The sequence below is a fragment of the Canis lupus genome, chromosome 6 (genome assembly GCF_003254725.2).
Source record: "Canis lupus dingo isolate Sandy chromosome 6, ASM325472v2, whole genome shotgun sequence".
NCBI classification, from domain to species: domain Eukaryota; kingdom Metazoa; phylum Chordata; class Mammalia; order Carnivora; family Canidae; genus Canis; species Canis lupus.
In genome coordinates this window covers 56137713-56157032 of record NC_064248.1, presented here as the reverse complement: position 1 = coordinate 56157032, position 19320 = coordinate 56137713, and the positions used below count along the sequence as shown (strand labels likewise).

At 33.3% G+C, this 19320-nt stretch overlaps 1 protein-coding gene across 11 annotated transcripts in view; it reads right to left on the bottom strand.

Annotated features, from left to right (window-relative positions):
* The window catches only part of EVI5 (ecotropic viral integration site 5), a 194883-nt gene that overhangs the window by 97436 nt on the left and 78127 nt on the right, over positions 1-19320 (bottom strand). For 8 of the 11 annotated variants that reach the window (XM_035718027.2, XM_035718024.2, XM_035718022.2 and 5 more), the window contains 4 exons: positions 14592-14652; positions 5993-6046; positions 4129-4161; positions 3423-3569 (listed from right to left, as the gene is read on the bottom strand). In XM_035718027.2, the coding sequence (XP_035573920.1) occupies positions 3423-3569; positions 4129-4161; positions 5993-6046; positions 14592-14652 (295 nt within the window). The remainder of the gene's footprint in view (positions 1-3422; positions 3570-4128; positions 4162-5992; positions 6047-14591; positions 14653-19320) is intronic. The other 3 variants (XM_035718028.2, XM_035718029.2, XM_049111680.1) reach the window with 3 other exon arrangements.

Sequence of the window (19320 nt, the reverse complement as noted above, 5' to 3'; positions counted from 1 at the left end):
TAAACCGCTGAGCCACCTGGGCTGCCCTATGTAATCATTTTAGAGGGAAAAAAAAAACCTAAGTCCTTGAATATCAAAATCACACAATTTAGCAAAAACAATCTGACTAGAATTCAGTCCCATAAATGAAATCCAAAGCTCTTTATATCATATAAAATAATACTATTAGCAATAGAGGGGGATGGTGGTGGAAGAGTTACATTGGTAATTCAATACCTCCTCCTGGAATAGAGATTTGAAACCTTTTATTCTGAGTTCTGAAGAATTCATGAAGTTATACTGGAAGGCTGTAATCAAAACATGTAGCAACTGATGTCCACTACTTTCAAGCAACTACTCCATTTATCAAAATCCCAATGCATAAGATTTTGTATCCGTCTACCTTAAATACATTCTGGCCTCTGAAGCAATATCAAAAAAAGCTAATCATTCTTCTATAAGATCACCTCTCAAATACTTTTAAATGACTATATCTATGATGTTCTCATAAAGTCTTCTTTAGTGTAGTCTAAAAATATCCAGAGCTGCTACAGTCTTTCCTACATCTGGCCATAATACAGCATGAAAACAGTTCACATGAGTTTTGGTATTCAAACTAGAAACAACACTACAAATTTTCTGCAAGCTACTTAAAATTAAATTGGATCACTATACTTCTAGAAAGACTAATTCAGATTGGTGGGAGGAGAGGGTAAACCCATATTACATTATTGGCTAATTCCTGATTTCTTGTTAATTAAAAAAATTTCTAGGTCTTTGTTACATAAAGTATCACTAAGACATCTCTCTGAATATGAATCTTAAGGGCAAGGTTGAAGATTTATTTTGGTAAAATAACCTTTTATTTTAGTTTCTCATTTTAAATATACTTTAAATATATTTTAGAATCTTGATTCATTGTGTAACATATTAACTAAATTTCTGAAGTATTTTTTTTTAAGATTTTATTTATTTATTCATGAGAAACACAGGGAGAGAAAGAGGCAGAGACACAGCAGAGGGAGAAGCAGGCTCCATGCAGGGAGCCTAATGTAGGACTCGATTCCAGGTCTCCAGGATCACAACCCGGGCTGCAGGTGGTGCTAAACCGCTGCACGATCGGGGCTGTCCTGAAGTATTTCATATATAAAATTCTTTTTTTTTTTAAAGGTTTTATTTACGTGAGACACAGAGAGAGAGAAAGAGAGAGAGAGAAAGAGAGAGGCAGAGGGAGAAGCAGGCTCCCCGCAGAGAGCCCGACGTGGGACTCGATCCCCCGTCTTCAGGATCAGGCCCTGGGATGCAGGCGGCACTAAACCGCTGAGCCACCCAAGCTGCCCCTCATATATAAAATTCTTAAACATACCTTGCATATAAGGGTTTAATAACATTAAAATACTTGGAAGCATAGGTTTAAGAGACAAAACATATCTGACATCTCTTTGCTTCAAAATAGACAACCTCTTGATATGGTTAATTACCTATAAAACCACTTAAGTTTACTACTTTCATCTATATTTCTCTACCTTGACTAGAAAGATACCATGAGAGTACCTAACAACTTTTAAAGCTGCAATTATGGCACAGTTTTTGTTTATTGCAGAAACAAAGTCAGTTTGTTCTGACTTATACATAGTAAATTCCTTTTTAAGGAGTAAAAGTTATTTTTCTAACTGTTCACAAACCAGATGTTCTAGGAATTTTTAATGAAGCATCATCAAAGTCACTGATTCTCTTTTCAGATATCTAACCACTATTACTTAAAGAGCTATGTTTGACTCACCTCAAAGCCTTTAGTATCTCTTATTTTCTAAAATCCCTTAAAAATAATATTCCTGTATTCTGCAAATTAGTTTATTATCTAGAGATATGCACTTTGCTTTGAAGTTGGAAATTTAACCAAGGCTCTGTTACTTTCACCTGTTTTGTACATCACTGCTTTCTATGTTTGTTTTACATTTTATTCCAGTTTAGAAGAAAGTCTGCCAAGTGAGAAAAAAATATAAACAAAATCAAAGTAGAGATCTGCATTCTACTTGTTACATTTTAGCCCCATAATGTGAGACTATCTTGTCCTGGAAACAGCATAAAGATTCTTTTGTTATATTTTATTTTCAAAAGCTTCAGTTCATTCTGGCCAATTTTGCTTGCCCATTTTACTTTTTTCATTATAAACCAACATTTTTATTTTTATGTCCAAAGGTCTCAATACTTGAAAAACTATGCAAAAAACCCAGTAATTGATAATTCTAATGTATTAGCACTGTAGCTTATACTAAATGCAAAAATAATACTATCTTTCCCTATAACAAAATCACATTACACTGATAACTCAGCTCAACTTAATCCCCAATAGGATGTCCCCAATTCTTTTTTTCTATTCTTTATGCTCTGATATTGACATTTCATACAAAGGCAGAACAAAATATTTGCGTTCCCAATGTTTTAGTATTCTTTTACTCCTTTGTATTAATTTTTCTTAATACCTTCACTAAATAGAAAAAAATTGCTTGTCAATTTCTTCTTTTTGCTTTCAATTTTCTGATATTCATAGCCAGCTGATAGTTTCTTAATTTTACTGAATAAAAGTTTAAGTCCAACTTTGAAGTCATTCTATTTGCCTTCCAGACTTGTACAGAATTCTACATTTAGCATAACTCTTTCTGCCTATTCCTGTTACAATCCAACTCTTACCTGAGAGCAGAAAATGGAAACAAGAAGTAATATCTTTATAGAAATACATAGTTGGCCTTTTTAGCCCTCATATCCTTGCTCAATATCACACTAGTCTCAATTTGCCAATGGAAAATGATGTCTCAGTTGCAAAAGATAAAATCAGTAGCTATTTAGTAACCTAAATTACTTAACATAATTTTTTAAAAGTTCATTTTTTTCATTTTGAGACTTCTCTCTTCTTGAAAAAATGTAAGCATATATCTTAATCCATTATTTGATGTCTTGATGTAGGAAGTTAAGGCTGTAGTTTTTCACAAGACATAAATCCCCAAATTATCAAAACTTTGATGAGGTAATTACATATATTCTCCATGTTGGATAATATTTCATCTGCACAATTAACAAGAATTAGCTGGAGTTAAGACTCAAAAATTACCCATAGCAAAATACCAACATGAAACAGATTTCTAAAACGTAAAAAGCAGGTCTGACAAACATCATTTATTTTCTGTGACTTAAAATATAATGTAAGAAAAGATAACCTATTTCTAACAAAACTGTGTGGACAGAGAAAGAATGTTAGAATGAAGAGTCTTTAGACCACAGTAAGATCCCTCAGTATTATAGAACATAAAATTAAGAATTCAATTAAAGTAGAAAACAAAATTACTTAGAACAAGAGCACAGAAGTTGTGCTTTCCAAAAAAAAAAAAGTTTAAAGGAAAAGGGATGAGAAAGGTAAGAAAAAGCACTACCAGACTCCTTACCCATTGTTGTTGGTGCTGGAGCTTCCTGATGGTATTTTCAGCTTGCTCCAGTTTAGCACTGGCCTCATCACTCTGCTGTTTGATGGTGGCCAACTCCCGTTTTATGAGGTAGTTTTCCTCAGCCTCCTGGGCTCTTGTCACTTGTCCCTTAGGACATAATTTGTGTGTGTGTAAAGCAATTTAGGATAGATTCAAGAAAGACTACCTTTGTGAGGTTTAGTTATTTACTGTGACATGTTAAAAAAAAAAAATCACCTCAGAGAACAGAACAGCCTGAGTAATTATTAACCAGCAGCTCATTATTGCTCCAGCAAATTTGGGGGAACTAAATTTAAAAATTCATCTGATAATCTTAAGAACAATTCTCTCAGTCAATAAAAATTCAATTCATGCAATATTACTGAGTACATGCAGGACTAAAATTTTCAATGAATAGTAGTTAATTTTGCAGAATCCACTGATTGATATTTTGGAATAAGTATTTTTAAATAAAGTTAGCTTTAAAACGTGCATAAGGTGTTTAATAAACCAGGACAACACTGTTATCAAAAATTAAGTTTACACGCATATATACCAGCCCAAAAAATTATTTCTAGGAAAATGCATGTAAAATTGCATGCGTTAAAATGTGAATCTCTAGGTTTAGGACTTCCCTTAGAAGTAAAGTTAGAGAAAATGCTAAAAAACAAAAACAAAAAAACTATACCTGTATCAATCTATCTGCCAAGGAAGCACTTTCCTATAAAAGGAAAAATTCAGATAGAAATTTAAGAGAAAGAAATAAAATAAAGGTGCATAAAATTAGGAATAAGAAGAAACAAAGCATACCCAAATTCCATCTACTTTTCATTGTAATTAAATCCATGTTTAGGTTTGATTTTTAAAGCTTTTTTTTTTTAATTTTAATTTTTTACTTTTTACTGTGTCTGTTATTCTTAACCCTTAAGAAAAATATATCAAAATAAGCATAGACTACCAAAAATCATATGCTTCTAGAAGACCAAACACAAGAGGTTTTTTCATCGTTTGGGACAAGCAAATAGCTTCTTTTTAAAGCATACTTTTAACTCTTCATGTTTGGGAGTCAGCCATATTGTCAAACCACTTATAGGAAAAGGAGAAGGAATTTGAGTAAGCAATTCCACTTATAAAGTGTGACAGCAATTTGTATAACAGCAACTTCCAAAGAAGCAAAGCAAGGAAAATACGACAAATGAAATTAATGAGCTCACCGTAATAAACTAGCAATAACTCAGTAAGTAAACATTTTAGTTACAGAATTTAATGGATACCTAAGCATTTGTAGAATTCTAAGTGCTAAAGGACAGACCTAGGCCATGTAAGCCAGCAGAAAGGTACTTAATTTTCTAGAGGTAAAATCAAACTTAACACTTTCCTACAGCACCTTTATCTTTCTGACAGTTCAATGAAATGAAAACACTTTCTCTGTGAAAATATCTCATTCCAAAGATAAAAGACCACCTAAGAAGACAGATATTTGTAAACTGAGTATTTAATGGAAAAAACAGTATGCAATTAGAACTTAAAAACTAAATTAAGCTCATCCTTTTTTGCAGAGTCACCAGAAAAGTAGAATTATCCTCAAAGCAACTCTAACAAGATGAAGGAAATACAGGCAAACTATTTTTTATCTAATATAATGTACCTGAAATTTCTATACAACAAAAAGACATGTAATAAACATCCTATCCTTGTGTGTAGTGCAATGCTTTCAAATAAAACACAAATATCCAAACTATCCATTTCTTCATGTCTTCTTTCTTACCAATCTGTAGATTTTTAGGGAAGATTTTAAGATACTTGGCAATATCATTTATAAACCTACTTACTCTCATCTTTGGTTTAAAAAAAAAGCCCCACCAACACCAAAAGACTTTGTGAATTCAGGTTTTTCTTTTAATAAACCAAAACTCTTAGACTATACTTTTATTACTCAATATATTCTTAAAGCATCAGAGCAAGACTACAAAAATAATGCAAAACTTTCCACATCTGCCCAGTTATTTTATATGATACAAAAAGGAAGAAAGAGGTAATAAGTAGTATCAAAATAAGTCTGAGAATCAAATGTTTAAGCATAATTCCCCTGTATTGAAAACCAACAACATGGTGAATTTTTATGAGAAATCAGTCATTCTGACTTAACTCAAAGGAATCCTAGGCTTTAAAGGAATCACTGGCACATTTAATATGTGGCTAGAAAGTCAGGGCAACATTTTAAAGTCATTTTCAAAATACTATACAGAATGAATTCTTAATTAGGTTACGCCTAAAGAGCATACTTTTTAAGAAATTATACATAAGGAAAGCAAATGATATCAATGTTACTCTAATAATAACCTTAATTAAAACTTTAACCTTAAAGTTCAAGGACTTATAGTGATCAATATTTATTAATGACAAGTTATTTAGTTAAGTAGTAAGCTAGGCAAGCTAAGCAGTTAATGCCACAACTTTGGAGATTTGTGATAGAGTTTTTGAGCCTTTATTAAAATAGAAAATAATGCTGTGCATTCAACAGAAACTTGCATAAGTAGTTATTTACTTACTTTTTCTAATGTTTCAATGCGCTGTTTTAAAAGTCTATTTTCTGTGCGTAACCTCTGCAAAAAAAAAAAAAAAGAAAAGAAAAGAAAAAGAAAAAAAAGAAACAAACAAAACAAGAGGTTTGTTTGCAAGCATTCCTGAGAGGAAAAGATTCCTAAATCATAGCCCTTAAAATGTACCACCTTTAATAAATAGCAAAGGTCTAAGGAATGATAACATTATTATCTGTCAAACTCTTACAGGTTCAGAGTAGGAAATACATAGTAAAGAAAATGACCACATTTAATCAATCCAGCTGTGACTGCATTTTAAATATAAGCTGCATTACATACAGAAATAATCCCTTTCTTTTAAAGTACCTACCATGACTCATAATCAGTATTTTCTCATCTATCTTAACATCCCCATCATATAGAAAAGATTCCAATTCATTTACTTCTTACAAAGACTATCTATACAAATAGAATTCAAATGTTTATCAAATAAATAAGAAATCTGAAAAATGCAGCTCATAGAAAAAATACCAAATAGTCAGTTCAGAACTAGACCAGCCTTCATTTATGCCTTGTATATGAAAGCTGCAAAACTCCTCCCATTCTGAAAATATAAAGATTGAGTTACTGGCATCAAATTAATTATGAGTTGTTCTGAACATAAAAAAATGGCTCAGTCAGCAGAGAGTATGTGACTCTTGATCTCAGGGTCATGAGTTCGAGCTCCATGTTGGGCATGGAACCTACTCAAATAAAAGATTAAAAAACAACACACCACCAAACTTGAAAAAAAAAAAAAAAAAAAAAAAACTTCTGATTACTAGCATTTTAAAATAGTTCCAAAAAGCAAAACCAGATTTGGAACACCTGGGTAGCACAGCTGGTTAAGAGACTGACTCTTGATTTCAGCTCAGGGCCTGATCTCAGGGTCAAGTCCGAAGTTGGGCTCTGCGCTCAGCAGAGTCGGCTTAAGACTCTCCTTGCCCCTCCGCCCTCTTGTGCTCCCTTTCTCTCTCAAATAAATCATCTTAAAAAAAAAAAAAAAAGTAAAACCAGATTTAAAAAATCTTCACCTAACCGCTCAATACTCAACTCCCTAAACTATCAAATTACTGCTATTAAGTATTAAAACTAAAACACTCTACATAAAAAACTGCCTTTTTGCATATTCCATCAACATATTTTTGTAAGAATCCTGATGTTATTCTTTCATTTTAGAATCTTTTAAGTTACCCCTTCATTTTGCCATCATTATAATTTCAAATTCCCCTTACCTTTTGTACAAATTTACTCCAGAACTCAATCCAGCCTTCTTCCAACCCTATCATCCTCTATATTTCTGCTTTTAAAAATGTCTTCCTCAGAAATTTCTATTAATTCAATCTACCATTTTTCCAGTAAAGACTAAAATATAGTTAATATAACATATAAAGTCTCAGACCAAGGAAATAGAGATTCTATGAATTACTGTATCTTGTTAAGTGAACCACAAATTGGAAGAAATAAATCTTAAGAGTTATTATAAAGATCTGCAAATTAGATTTTCTTATTCTTGGAAGACACATATTTACAACATATTTAGGTGGTCTGAAATCATTATTATTTTATGTGTGATTTCAGACTACAAAATAGCTTAAGAAGAAAAGGTTTCTCATTTCTTGGCTATACATATTATGTGTAGCACAATGGTCTAGGCAAATAAGCAATTATTAAATGCCTTTAAAAATCTGCAAGTCCAGAGAAACAAATGTGATTCTCAAAATGTTCTCAACATACTTAATTAGAAAAAAAAAATTTTTGTTTATCCCAAAATACTTAGAAAGCTAAGTTCAACCAGACAATTGAGTGAATAAAGTTAATGTTACAACAGAAATAATGCTAAAATATAAAATTTAGAACTAAAAACATTCATCTGGGTTTCCCTCTCCATCTCCTTTAAATCTTCTGAATGTCTGCTACAGATTAAAGTCTAAATTGATTTCTCCCACACACATACACCCAAATGTCTGAATACCACTTTTTAAATAAACCAATTCCCCATTTATGTGACATCTACTTCATCATAAATTGATAAACTTTATCAGTTATTAAAGACTATTTCAGGATTACCTATTAAATTACAAGTGTTTCTTTTTCTGGACTAGTACCACAGTATTCTGGTAATTATAGCTTTGCGATCTCCTTTTGGTCTGGTGGAGCTAATTTCTCCCATTCTTATATTATTTTGTTTATCCTTCCCAAATCCTAAGTGCTAATATACTAAATTAGTTGAGAGAATGGGTTTTGTAGTTAGATGGGTGTAGGTTCAAATCCTCACTCTAAAATTAATACCTGTGCTCGTTAATATTGTAGACTCTCCATTTTCTCATCTAGAAAATTAGAGTAACGCCTGCAATGATATGGGAAGAATTACTGCACATAATACCAAGAGCTTAATTAATGATAAACAATGCTCATAACATTCTTTTAAGTCAGGCACGAGTAGTATTTTATCATTTTTCTCTATTTTTTACAACTATCTTTAGATTTTTTTAATGTTCTGCAAAATCATGGGGAATTAAATGACTGGATGTGTTAATATGTATTTGATGGGGAAATAACTTTATTTAACACAGAATTCTTTTTGTTTCTTCCCTTTAGTCATCCTTTTTAAATGCCTTTATGCAAAGTTTTTCAGTGATAATTTGTTAGGCTCTATCGTATTTTTCATTTAGGTGATCCCTAAATATGCTTTTATTCTTATTTTAAGTGGAATTTCTTTTTCTAAGATATTCTGGAAATGTTTATTGCTGAAATATAGGAAAGTATCTAATATCTATCACTTGACTGAATTCTCATTAATTTTTAAGTATTTGTCTTTTTAATTACATTTGCCAGAGTGAATTAAGAATGTTTTCTAAACTTTAAAGTGAAAACTATAAAGAGAAAGACTAACAGATGCATATACTTAAAAGAGAGAGGGAGAGACTTTTTTGACCTACCAAATCAGAAAAGAAAAAATGAGGTAAGTGTGACAGCAAAAATGAAATAACCAATGTAGGCAAGATGTTAGTGGAATGGAAAATTGCTGCCCAAAAAAACATACCCTGGAAATACTCTTTAGGAAATTTACTTAGTACATATCAAAAGTCTGAAAAATACTAATATCCTATAATACAATAATTCTACTCTTTAAAGCTGGCTAAAAAAATATAAGGTGCCAGAAAACTTTATACATAAACATGCTAACTATATGTGCTATTTTTAATAATAAAAAATGATTTAAAAAAAAACACAAAATATCTCCAAATGGGGAAATTTCAGTTTCTAATAACTCACTTTATTCTTGCCATTTTATTCTTACTCATTTTATGAAATAACTCAAACACAATAATCTTCCTTATGGGGACAATTCATTGATCCTATCAACTTTTCATTGTCCCACATCTGATGTGCTCCCTTCCTTCTTTACAAAGTTTAATTTCCAATCATTAGAGATAGATATTCCCTTGCTTTTATCCTCCTCTCTGCCATCTCTCCCTTAGAAGTTAGCATACTTGCCTGGTAAAACCACTACTCTGGGTCAGCGTACTGATAACTCTGTGTCTGCACCTATGCTGGTACATATAACTGAAGAAAAATAAAACACTGAAGTTTGTTTAAATTAACAATCACTAAATTCAGTTGGACTACTAATGCACTGTAGCAGTAATAATGTATTTCCATAGGCCATTCCTTCTCTCACCCTCTCAGGTCATATTTCGTACTTACTCTTCTTTCTTTAACCAAGGAACCCTTCATCTCACTATCACTCCTAAATGATAATCTATTTCAAATTTCACTGAAATAATAAAACAGTAAGAACAGAACTTAGCAAACTCCCACAACAACATCCTACATCTTACCTACATTTTTCCCCATATATTTTAGATCCTTTCTTGTTCTTGTGGATTAACTATCCATGATAATAGACCAATTCTCCTACCATGGTCTAAATCCTAAACCATGCTGACCCTAGTAATTACTCCCTGCCATTCACACATCATCAACCTTTCCTACTTGGTTATCACCATAAAAAACATGGTTATTTCTCCCGTCTTAACAAAAAAGTAAAGAATAACCAAAATCCCCTCAACATCATGACCCTCTCTCTAAGCTACTGCCTGTCCCATTTCTCTCTTTATAACCTATATCCAATTTTTTCCAGTTTTTAAAATTTTTTTCCAGTTTCATTCAAGTTTTAGTTCCCACCTCTTCTCTGCTTTTTTCTAGCTTATCGCCATGCTGACAAATTCAATTACTATTTCTCCATCCTCCTCTCACAGGAACACTCTTTAGCACTGACATAGTAAAATAAAATCCTTCTCTTACTGAAACTCTCTCTTCTCTTGGCTTCTAGGACACTATACTTCCCTAGTGTTCTGCTTTGCTCTCATCTTTCTAACTTAAATGTTGGCTTATGATCAGACTCAATTCTTGAACTCTCTTCTCTATTTCATCTATACTCAATCCCCAGATAATCTCAACCACTCTAAAGGTTTTTACTATCCTCATTCTGGCAATAACTGCAAAATTTATATTTTGAGCCTGTCCTCTCTTACACTCAACACTGAATATTCAAGGGGCTCCTTGAACATCTCCTAGGCATCTGATACTGAAAATACTTCAAACTGGGCTCCTGATATTCCTCCCAAAACCAGATCCTCCCATAAACTTCCCATCTCAGGCACTGGGAACTCTATTTTTCTACACACTAAAGCCAAAATGCTGAATTCCTATCCTCTCACACCGCCACAATCAACTTGTCAGCTTTATCTTTAAAATTTATTCAGAATCCAATCACTTCTTACCACCTCAATCCAAGCCACCATCATCTCTGGCCTGTAGTACTTCATCAGCCTCTACTTAGTCTTCCTGTCCCCTGTAATCTACCCTCAACCTACCTTCTCCTCCTTCACTGAAAACCCAAATGGCTTTCCGGATTCAAAGTTATTGACTTCACATGTTCAATGACACCCTACTCCTCTCACTTTCCTCATCATGTATGCTGTCCCATCCACAATGGTTTCCTTACTGGGCATACTCCTGACTGGATTCTGCTCTCCTTCCAGATATTTATATACCTAGGTCTTAAACTTCCTTCAAGTACTTATTCAAAAGTATTCTAGTCAACTTTTCTAAATTTTTAATCCAAACACTAACATTTTACCCTCCCTTCCCAGACATATTCTTTTCTCTGTTTAACACTTATCCTCAACAAAGTATTATATATTTTACTTGTTTATTGTCTGACTCCTATACTAAAATATAAGTTCCATGAGGGCAGAAATTGGTCTATTTCATCAATACATTTCAAGGGCCTAGAACAGTGCTTGGACATGTAGTAGGCTCTACAAATATCTGTTAAATCGATGACTTCTTGAATAAATTATACTATTGTACCCCCCATGGATATTATTATATAGCCATCAGATATTTAATGAAAGTTTGTGATGCCACAGAAAAACGGGCATCCAAAACCTTACATCACAATGCATTAAGTCTTTTTTGGAAAGCAGCACAGTGTATACACTGAAGAATATATGGTCTTAGAAAAACATAAATCAGATTTCAAATGCTTGACTTTCACCATTTTCTAGCAATATGACAACTAGCATATTTTTGAGCTTCCTGGAGCTCAAGAAGATGAGGATAAGAACCCTCTCATAAGGTTATTAGAAGAATAAAAGTAGATGATGCATGTAAATGACCCTTCACATATTAAGTGTTAAATAAATGTGTCAATATAACACTTCACACCATTAAATATAACTCCTGGATGACTCAGATAACATTAGTCATATTTTCCTTTTTTATGCCAGGCAGTGAATACACAAGTGTTTTTATATTATTCTGTTTGTCAACATATCCAGAATACTTCATAATTTTTAAATTTAAAAAAAAATCGACCTTCTGGCTAAAAATCCGTCAGAATCTCTAATTCCTCCCATTTGCAGCACTTATATGTCCCACAGCACAAAATTTAAATATGAATATTAGATTATCAGTTCATATGTCAGTCTTAAATAGAGTGGGGGAATAAAAGTTTTTCATTTTTAAAGATTTGTGAGGTACCCTAATAAAAGCTAGAATTTTAATATTTCTTACCTCCTCCCCCTCAGGTGGAACATCAATAGATTGGAAGATACTGAGAAAGCTGTTTCTATTAACAAAAAATTTCACACAATAAAATGTAAGATTCTCCATGTGAAACCATTATTATCAAAATCTTTCTGTTACACTTTCAGAAAAGGGTTGGAAAATAATTAAAAGTTATTATCTTCATCAGGGAGCCTCCAGATATAACTGTTAGACTAAAAGGTCCACAACCCAAAGGTCTTAGAATTTTAAGTTAAAAAAAGGGAAATGTTAACAAATCAATGGCTGATTTTTTACTTCCATATCAAAACATCAAATAATTTGATGATCATACCATTTACTTGTGTGAAAAACAGCGTAAGATTATCTCGCTGAAGGCTTCTGAGGAGGACCAAGACAAGAAAGTATGAATTTAAGAGAACTCACTTCCTTGTAAAAAGAGACCTCGGGGAGAAGGGAAGAGAGTGTGACTAAGGAAGTGGCGTGTCCTATTATAGAGAAAGGTCCAATAATACATGGCTAACCATCTGTAAATGCGGTGGTCATCTGATTGTGACTGAGATGAGTTGCCAAGTCAAATATCAGACATACCCAAGCTTATATAAAGGAAAAAAAGAGGGGGGACAGTCCTACAAAAATTATCATGGCTTTGTCCTTTTTGGTGACCAGAGGAGTGAAGAGAGAGAGATGCAAATGGTATGAGAGTAATAAAACACTATGTGGAAACAAAATTTTATAAAAGGAACAAACTATCTTTGAGATCAGATTTTATTTACCCAATGTGTTTCTAACTTTTTGAACTTTCATTTCTCCCCTCCCCCCACCATTTCTTCTCTATAAACACTTGTGCCATCTGTTTTTCCTTAAGACACATGGAGCTGGCATCCAAAAGTACTCTGTGAGGTATATGAACTATAACTTTCCCCCAAAACTGAAGTTTGAAAAAAAACTGCAAATACAAGCTAAATTTTGCTAAAGATCTTTCTGAAAAGCCCTCTTGGTATTCCTACTATTCATGTGATTTAATTTTAGAAGAAACTTCTTTAAGAGCAAAAATTGTTCATAGAACTGTGTTTTGTTTTGCAATAACATAGCATGGTGAAATGAACAGGATGGCTTCCCATCCTCAGATTCTTGATTTGCAGTTCCGAATATTCGTGGTATGCGATAACCCATACTCTTTCCCCACTCATCAGGATGACGTACTTTTCCACTTTTAGTAGGTTGAAGTGGAGGGTATGATTTAATGTTACTCTTACTCATGGTACCTAAAAGAAAAGCAAATGGTAGAGCAGCAGTTGGGTGACAGAATTTTTAAAAAGGAGGGAAAAACATCCACAAAGGTTTTTTCTTTCTCTCTCTGAAAAATGTAGAAGTATCTATTTCCTATTGATAGGGAATACGGATAGAAATTAAAATAAAACATCTAGAAAAGGGAGACAGATGAGAGAGAGGTCACACATAAAAAAGGGAGAGGTTGTCTCCAAGAAGGCTTTTGAGAAGGACCATGGCAAGAAAGTATATCAATTTCATAAAACCTATTCCCTTCTTGTAAAAAGGGCCTGTGGATGTGAGTAATGAAGAGGTACTTTATAGCAATGGTGAATTAAGACATGGCTAAAGAATCATAAATAAGGTGATCATCTAACGTCTTGCCAGGTTCAAGTCAAAACTCTCAGACACATCCAAATGCAGAGTTTAAAAAAAAAAAAAAAAAAGTGTAGTCACTCAAAACTTGCTTTATTTTGTTTTTTTTTTTTTTTGTGGGTTTTTCTTTTTGGAAGGGGGAGAATATAAGACAGATAAAATCCAATGATCAGCAAGTCAGTTTCTTCACTAACTCCTGCTTTTACTCATTATCCTCATCCTGAAATATCAGCATAAAGCCTATAGAACTTTCCTTAACTCTCAGCTCAAACAATGCCAAAGATCCTCATCTTAAGAATTTCTAGCCTACAGGGGGCACAAATAAGAATTTTGAGATATACATAGGAATTTACATATCCCTTAAAACTGGCAATCTACCTGTTTCCATGGACAGTTCAAAAGTATAACCTTTGCTTAGAGATGAGAAAATTGACTAAGAGAATTAGCCAAAATTTCCTTCAGCTTTAAGGCATCCGTAATTGGTTTTGGTGCAAATATTTGTTCTATTAATCTACACATGTTATAGATGAACTTCTCTGCATTTTTAAAAATATGTTTAAATTAAGTGGTAATTATCTTCCCCATAGAAGTATTTTCTCTTCATGACCCAACAACAAATCCAGAAATACTGCTGCTCTCACGCTACAATAAGAATCACTTGTTATATATTTCTGGTTTTTGAAAGGTTTATTTTAAACTATAACCTAGTGAGATGGTAAATATCAGTAAGTAGTAATAAACATCACTGTTAAATTTGCTACAGGAAATAAATATATCAACATAACCAAACAACCGACTTTAATAAGTTTATGTTTGGCACTTCTAAAAGTCCTGAGATGCTTACTTTAATTTCAACTTGTTCTTCCATTTCTTTAGTTTTTATTGTAGTGTATTCCTTTTCAAGCCTAAGAGGAGGAAGAAAAAAAAAATCAAAGATATGTTTTTACTCCAAAGTAGTTACTAAATTATAAAATTTGAAACTACATATTAACACAAAATATAATTTCAGTAGGTTCCAACTTTTAACTTGAGATACTTGATATTAGAAAAATCATCTGAATAGTTACATGGAATTTTATCAAAAAATTACTTCACAAGTAAAAATGAGAACCACACAAAAAACTTTCAAAAGTGAAATATACAAGGCACCAGAGAAGTGAGTTTACAGATTCTATTCAGTCCTAAACTTATGAAAAGAACCATCTTTCTTCCTCAAATTAAAATATATTGATATAGTTCAACTGGATTTCAACCAAAAAAAAAAAAAAAAAAACAAGTACTAAAAACTGAGTGTAAAATTTATAATGGGGGAAACGGAACAAGTCTTCCTAACAAAAGGATTCCTAAACATAGAAAGAATGAGGCAAATATTAAAATCACCATTAAAAATAATGACAATAAAACATTAAAAACACCATTAAAATTCCACAATACTCCCCACAGGCAAGAAAAACCAAAGGATGTTAAAATTAATGGGTAAAAACTTAAGCACAGTCTCAAAATATTTCTCTCAAAATAGTAAATTTGTAGTATATTGGTATCCTGATAGCACCTGAGCCAACTGATCAAGATTAACACCACCAATAATACATACGGACATCATGCATCCCCTGTTTAGATGTACTGAGAAGGGTACTTCGCTTCCATGATATGCACACCCTCAATTTAATCAAGAGAAGTCATCAAACAAACTCAAACTAGCAAACCCATTGACCAGCTCACTTCAGAAGTATCAAGGTCAAAAGGTAAAGACTGAAGAACTGTCACTAATTGTAGGAGAGTAAGAAATGACAAACAAATGCAATGTACTATTTTTGCAACTCTAAGTGTAAAATCATCTTTACAAAAATTTATAGGCCATACAAAAATTACTCCCACCAAGTTACTTTTAGATCTTACTCTGGACCAAAAATGTTAGTAACTTTAACTTCTCCTAATACTAACAAGCCAAGGCCCCCCAAAAACTTAGACTTGCCATCAAAAATCAAATTCTCCCTTAAAGGAGAAAAACCCATTACTTACTATTTATATATAAAATTTCATTTAACTCACAATAACTTTTTTTATTGTGATAAAATACACCTAGCAAAATTTACCATCTTAACCATTTTTAGGTATACTGTTATTAAGTATATTTATAATGTGCAGCCATCACCACCAGCATGTCCACTGTTCTGTTCATCTTATGAAACTGAAACTTTTTGTTTCTCAAATTCAGCAATTTCTAATAGTCTGCCTTCAACTTCACTTATTTTTCTGCCTGCTCAAATCTACTTTTTAATCATTCTAGTGAATCATTCATTTCAGTTACCAGACATTTCAGATCCAGAATATTTTTTTTTGTTCCCTTTTACGTATTCTATCTCTTTACGGATATTTCCATTTTATTCATCTATCTTTTTCTCGATTTTCCCCACATCTTCCTTTAGTTCTTTGAGCTTCTTTTAAAGTCTCTACTTATCTACTTTATCTGCCATCGAGTCGCTTTCAGATATAGTTTCTATTTACACCTGACCGTTGAACAACATGAGAATCAGAAGTGCTGACATCCCTGCGCAGTTGAAAGTCTGTGTGTAACTTTTGATTCTCCAAACATGTCACCACTGTCGACTGGAACTCTTACAAATAGCGTAGTCAACATATTTTGTAAGTATCATATTTTGTAATCTTAAGATGAAGGAAGCTACAGAAAAGAAAGAGTTATAGGGAAAATTATAAGAGAAAATACATTTGCAGTCCTGTGCTGCATTTCTCAAAAACAATCTGCATATAAGTGGATGAGCACAGTTCAAATCCATGTTGTTGAAGAGTCAACTATATTCTTTTCCTTTGGGCCATACTTTCCTTTTTTTTTAAATATGCCTTGTGATTTTTGTTATAAGCTAGGTATTTGCTTTTGTTTAAAATATTTTATTTATTTATTCATGAAAGACACACAGAGAGAGGCAGAGACATAAGCAGAGGGAGAAGCAGGGTCCCTGCGGGGACCCCAGGATCATGACCTGAGCTGAAGACAAACCCTCAACCACAGAGCCACCCAGGTGCCTGTTACAAACTAGACAAAGGGGGAAAAGGAAAAATAAAGGGAAGAGAAGAATGATGGCCCTTCAAATCTCTTGGCAATTATTTCAGCTGGAGGATAAGGGGACTTGCAACAATGGAAAGTGGTGCAACACTAATGGCACCTTCCTTGCACCTGTGATCAGAAATGGCACAGCAATCAGATCAGAGCACATAGATTCCAGGTACCTGTTAGACAAGGTCACTTGTGCCCACCCTGGTTCCAAGTTGCATGAAAGTTGCTCCAGAAATACAAGCAAGCACAGCTGCATACCATGGGCTGAATGAAGGGTGAAGAAGGATGGTGCTAAGGGGTACTAATGTGCTAAGAACTGAAATTGACTAAACTAGCCACAATTCAGTTCAAGCCTTCCCCTAGAAGTTACAAATCTTCAGTAAGCCCCAGAATTCCAAAACAATTACATCAGATTCTGCCACCGCAATTGTTTTCTAGGTGGGAGACCGATCAATGGCGATTTCTACTCCATTTTCTTACAATCCTCTGTCCACAATGACTTTTTAATGCTGGTTGTTATGCCCATTTGTATAGGCTTAGAAAGACTGAGAAACTTGCCTAAGGTCACACCTTTGACTGTTACACTACCATGTCTATTACTTTGGTGTATCTAAAAGAGTAATATATTCAAAAGAATTTACAAGACTCTCAAGAGGTGCAGAATGTTTGAACAATGGCTGCACTGCTGAAGTAAGCTTATAGTCCTCACAAATGCCTCCTTTGTTATGTATTAGGTGATAAATGTTATTATTACTCACTCATGTACCTAAAACACTTGAAATCATCATTTAATCTTAGTTCCCAATTCAGTCACCAAACACGTTCAATTCAACCTTCTTAACAATGCTCGCAAATACATTATTTCTTCTTCAACTGCACTGATGGTTTTTAAATAAACTTTATTTTTGAGAAGTGATTTTGATTACAAAATAATTGAGAAGAGTGCAGAGTTTGCATACCCCCGCCCCCAGTTCTATGTTTAACATCTTACATTAGTATAGTACCTTTGTAACAATTAATGAACTAATATTAATACACTGTTAACCAAAGTCCATACTAAATTCAGATGTCTTAATTTTTGTCTCATGTCCATTTCCTATTCTAGGATACCATCCAGGGAATCATATTACATTAAGTTGCCATGTCTTTTTAGACTCCTCTTGTCTATGACAATTTGTCAGATTTTCCGTATGTCTGATGACCCTGATAATTTGAGGAGTACTGGTGAGGTATTTTGAAGAATATTCCTCAATTGGGATTTAGCTTATTTTTGCTATGATTGTACTCGGGTTATGGGTTTGGAGGAAGAAGACTACAGAAATCAGTTCCATTTTTATCACATCATATCAAGGGTACAAATTCTCACCAGATATCACTGTTGATGTTGACCCTGATCATCAGTTGGCCTAGGTATGCTTATAAGGTTTCTACAAAGCAACTTCAAAGTAACTACAGAGCTATATCATTCTTGTATTGGCAACATTTTTAGGCCTTCATTATAGCTTAACTAAATTACTAGAGGAATCTGACAACTGTCCTCTCTACTGCCAGTTTCATAATTCAATCTTTTCTGCACACTATTACCAGGATAATGTTTTTATAAATGTCGATTTGGATCATGCCACTCCCGGAGTTCAACTGTTTCAGTGTTTATCCATTACCTTCAGGCTACATTTCAAAGGCTTATTACTAAAAATAATCAAGGCCTTTTGGAGAATGATTTGCTCCTGTGCAGGAACAGGAAAGGCACAAGATGAGTCTGGAGATTTCTGTTGCCTTACAATAAGGAAATTCTCAAAGAGCCATGGGGACATGTCAAAAGGACACCACAGTCAGTTTGAAAGGGCTCCTACTAGACAAAGCAGGGTAACTGGAGAGTAATGAATTATAATTCACCAAATAAAAAAAAGAACCCACAAGTTGACACTTATATAAATAAATGAGTAAATATATCAGAAGGAAAAGCTCTTCCTTACAGTAGAATGTCAATTAATAAAGAAGGAATGAGGGAGTGAGAAAATCGTAAGTGGATATAAATCTGGTGAGGGAAGGCATGGTAAAGAACAGGATATTATATTATCTCAAAGCATCTGGATATAAATACTTAATAATAAAATACAAAATAATAACTTTGTGGTAAACTTTGCAGACATCACCTTAACCCAGTAATTAGAAATACCATCATCAATTCTGAGCAAACCAGTATCATATACCCACTGCATGGTTAACTGAGAAGACCCATCATTGGTATGCCTACCAAAAATCCACAATCTGAATCTATCCAAGAGGAAATATCAGAAAAACCCAAATTGTGGGATTTTCCACAAAGTAACTAGCTTGTACTCTTCAAATCTATCAAGGTCAAGAACACAAGAATAATAGAGGGAGTGTTTCAGATTAAAGGAGATTGATCTGACACAATTAACGCAATACATGATCCTGGAGTGCTTAAAGTGGATCCAAAACCTAGGAGATGAAAGGTAGGGACTGGATAGGA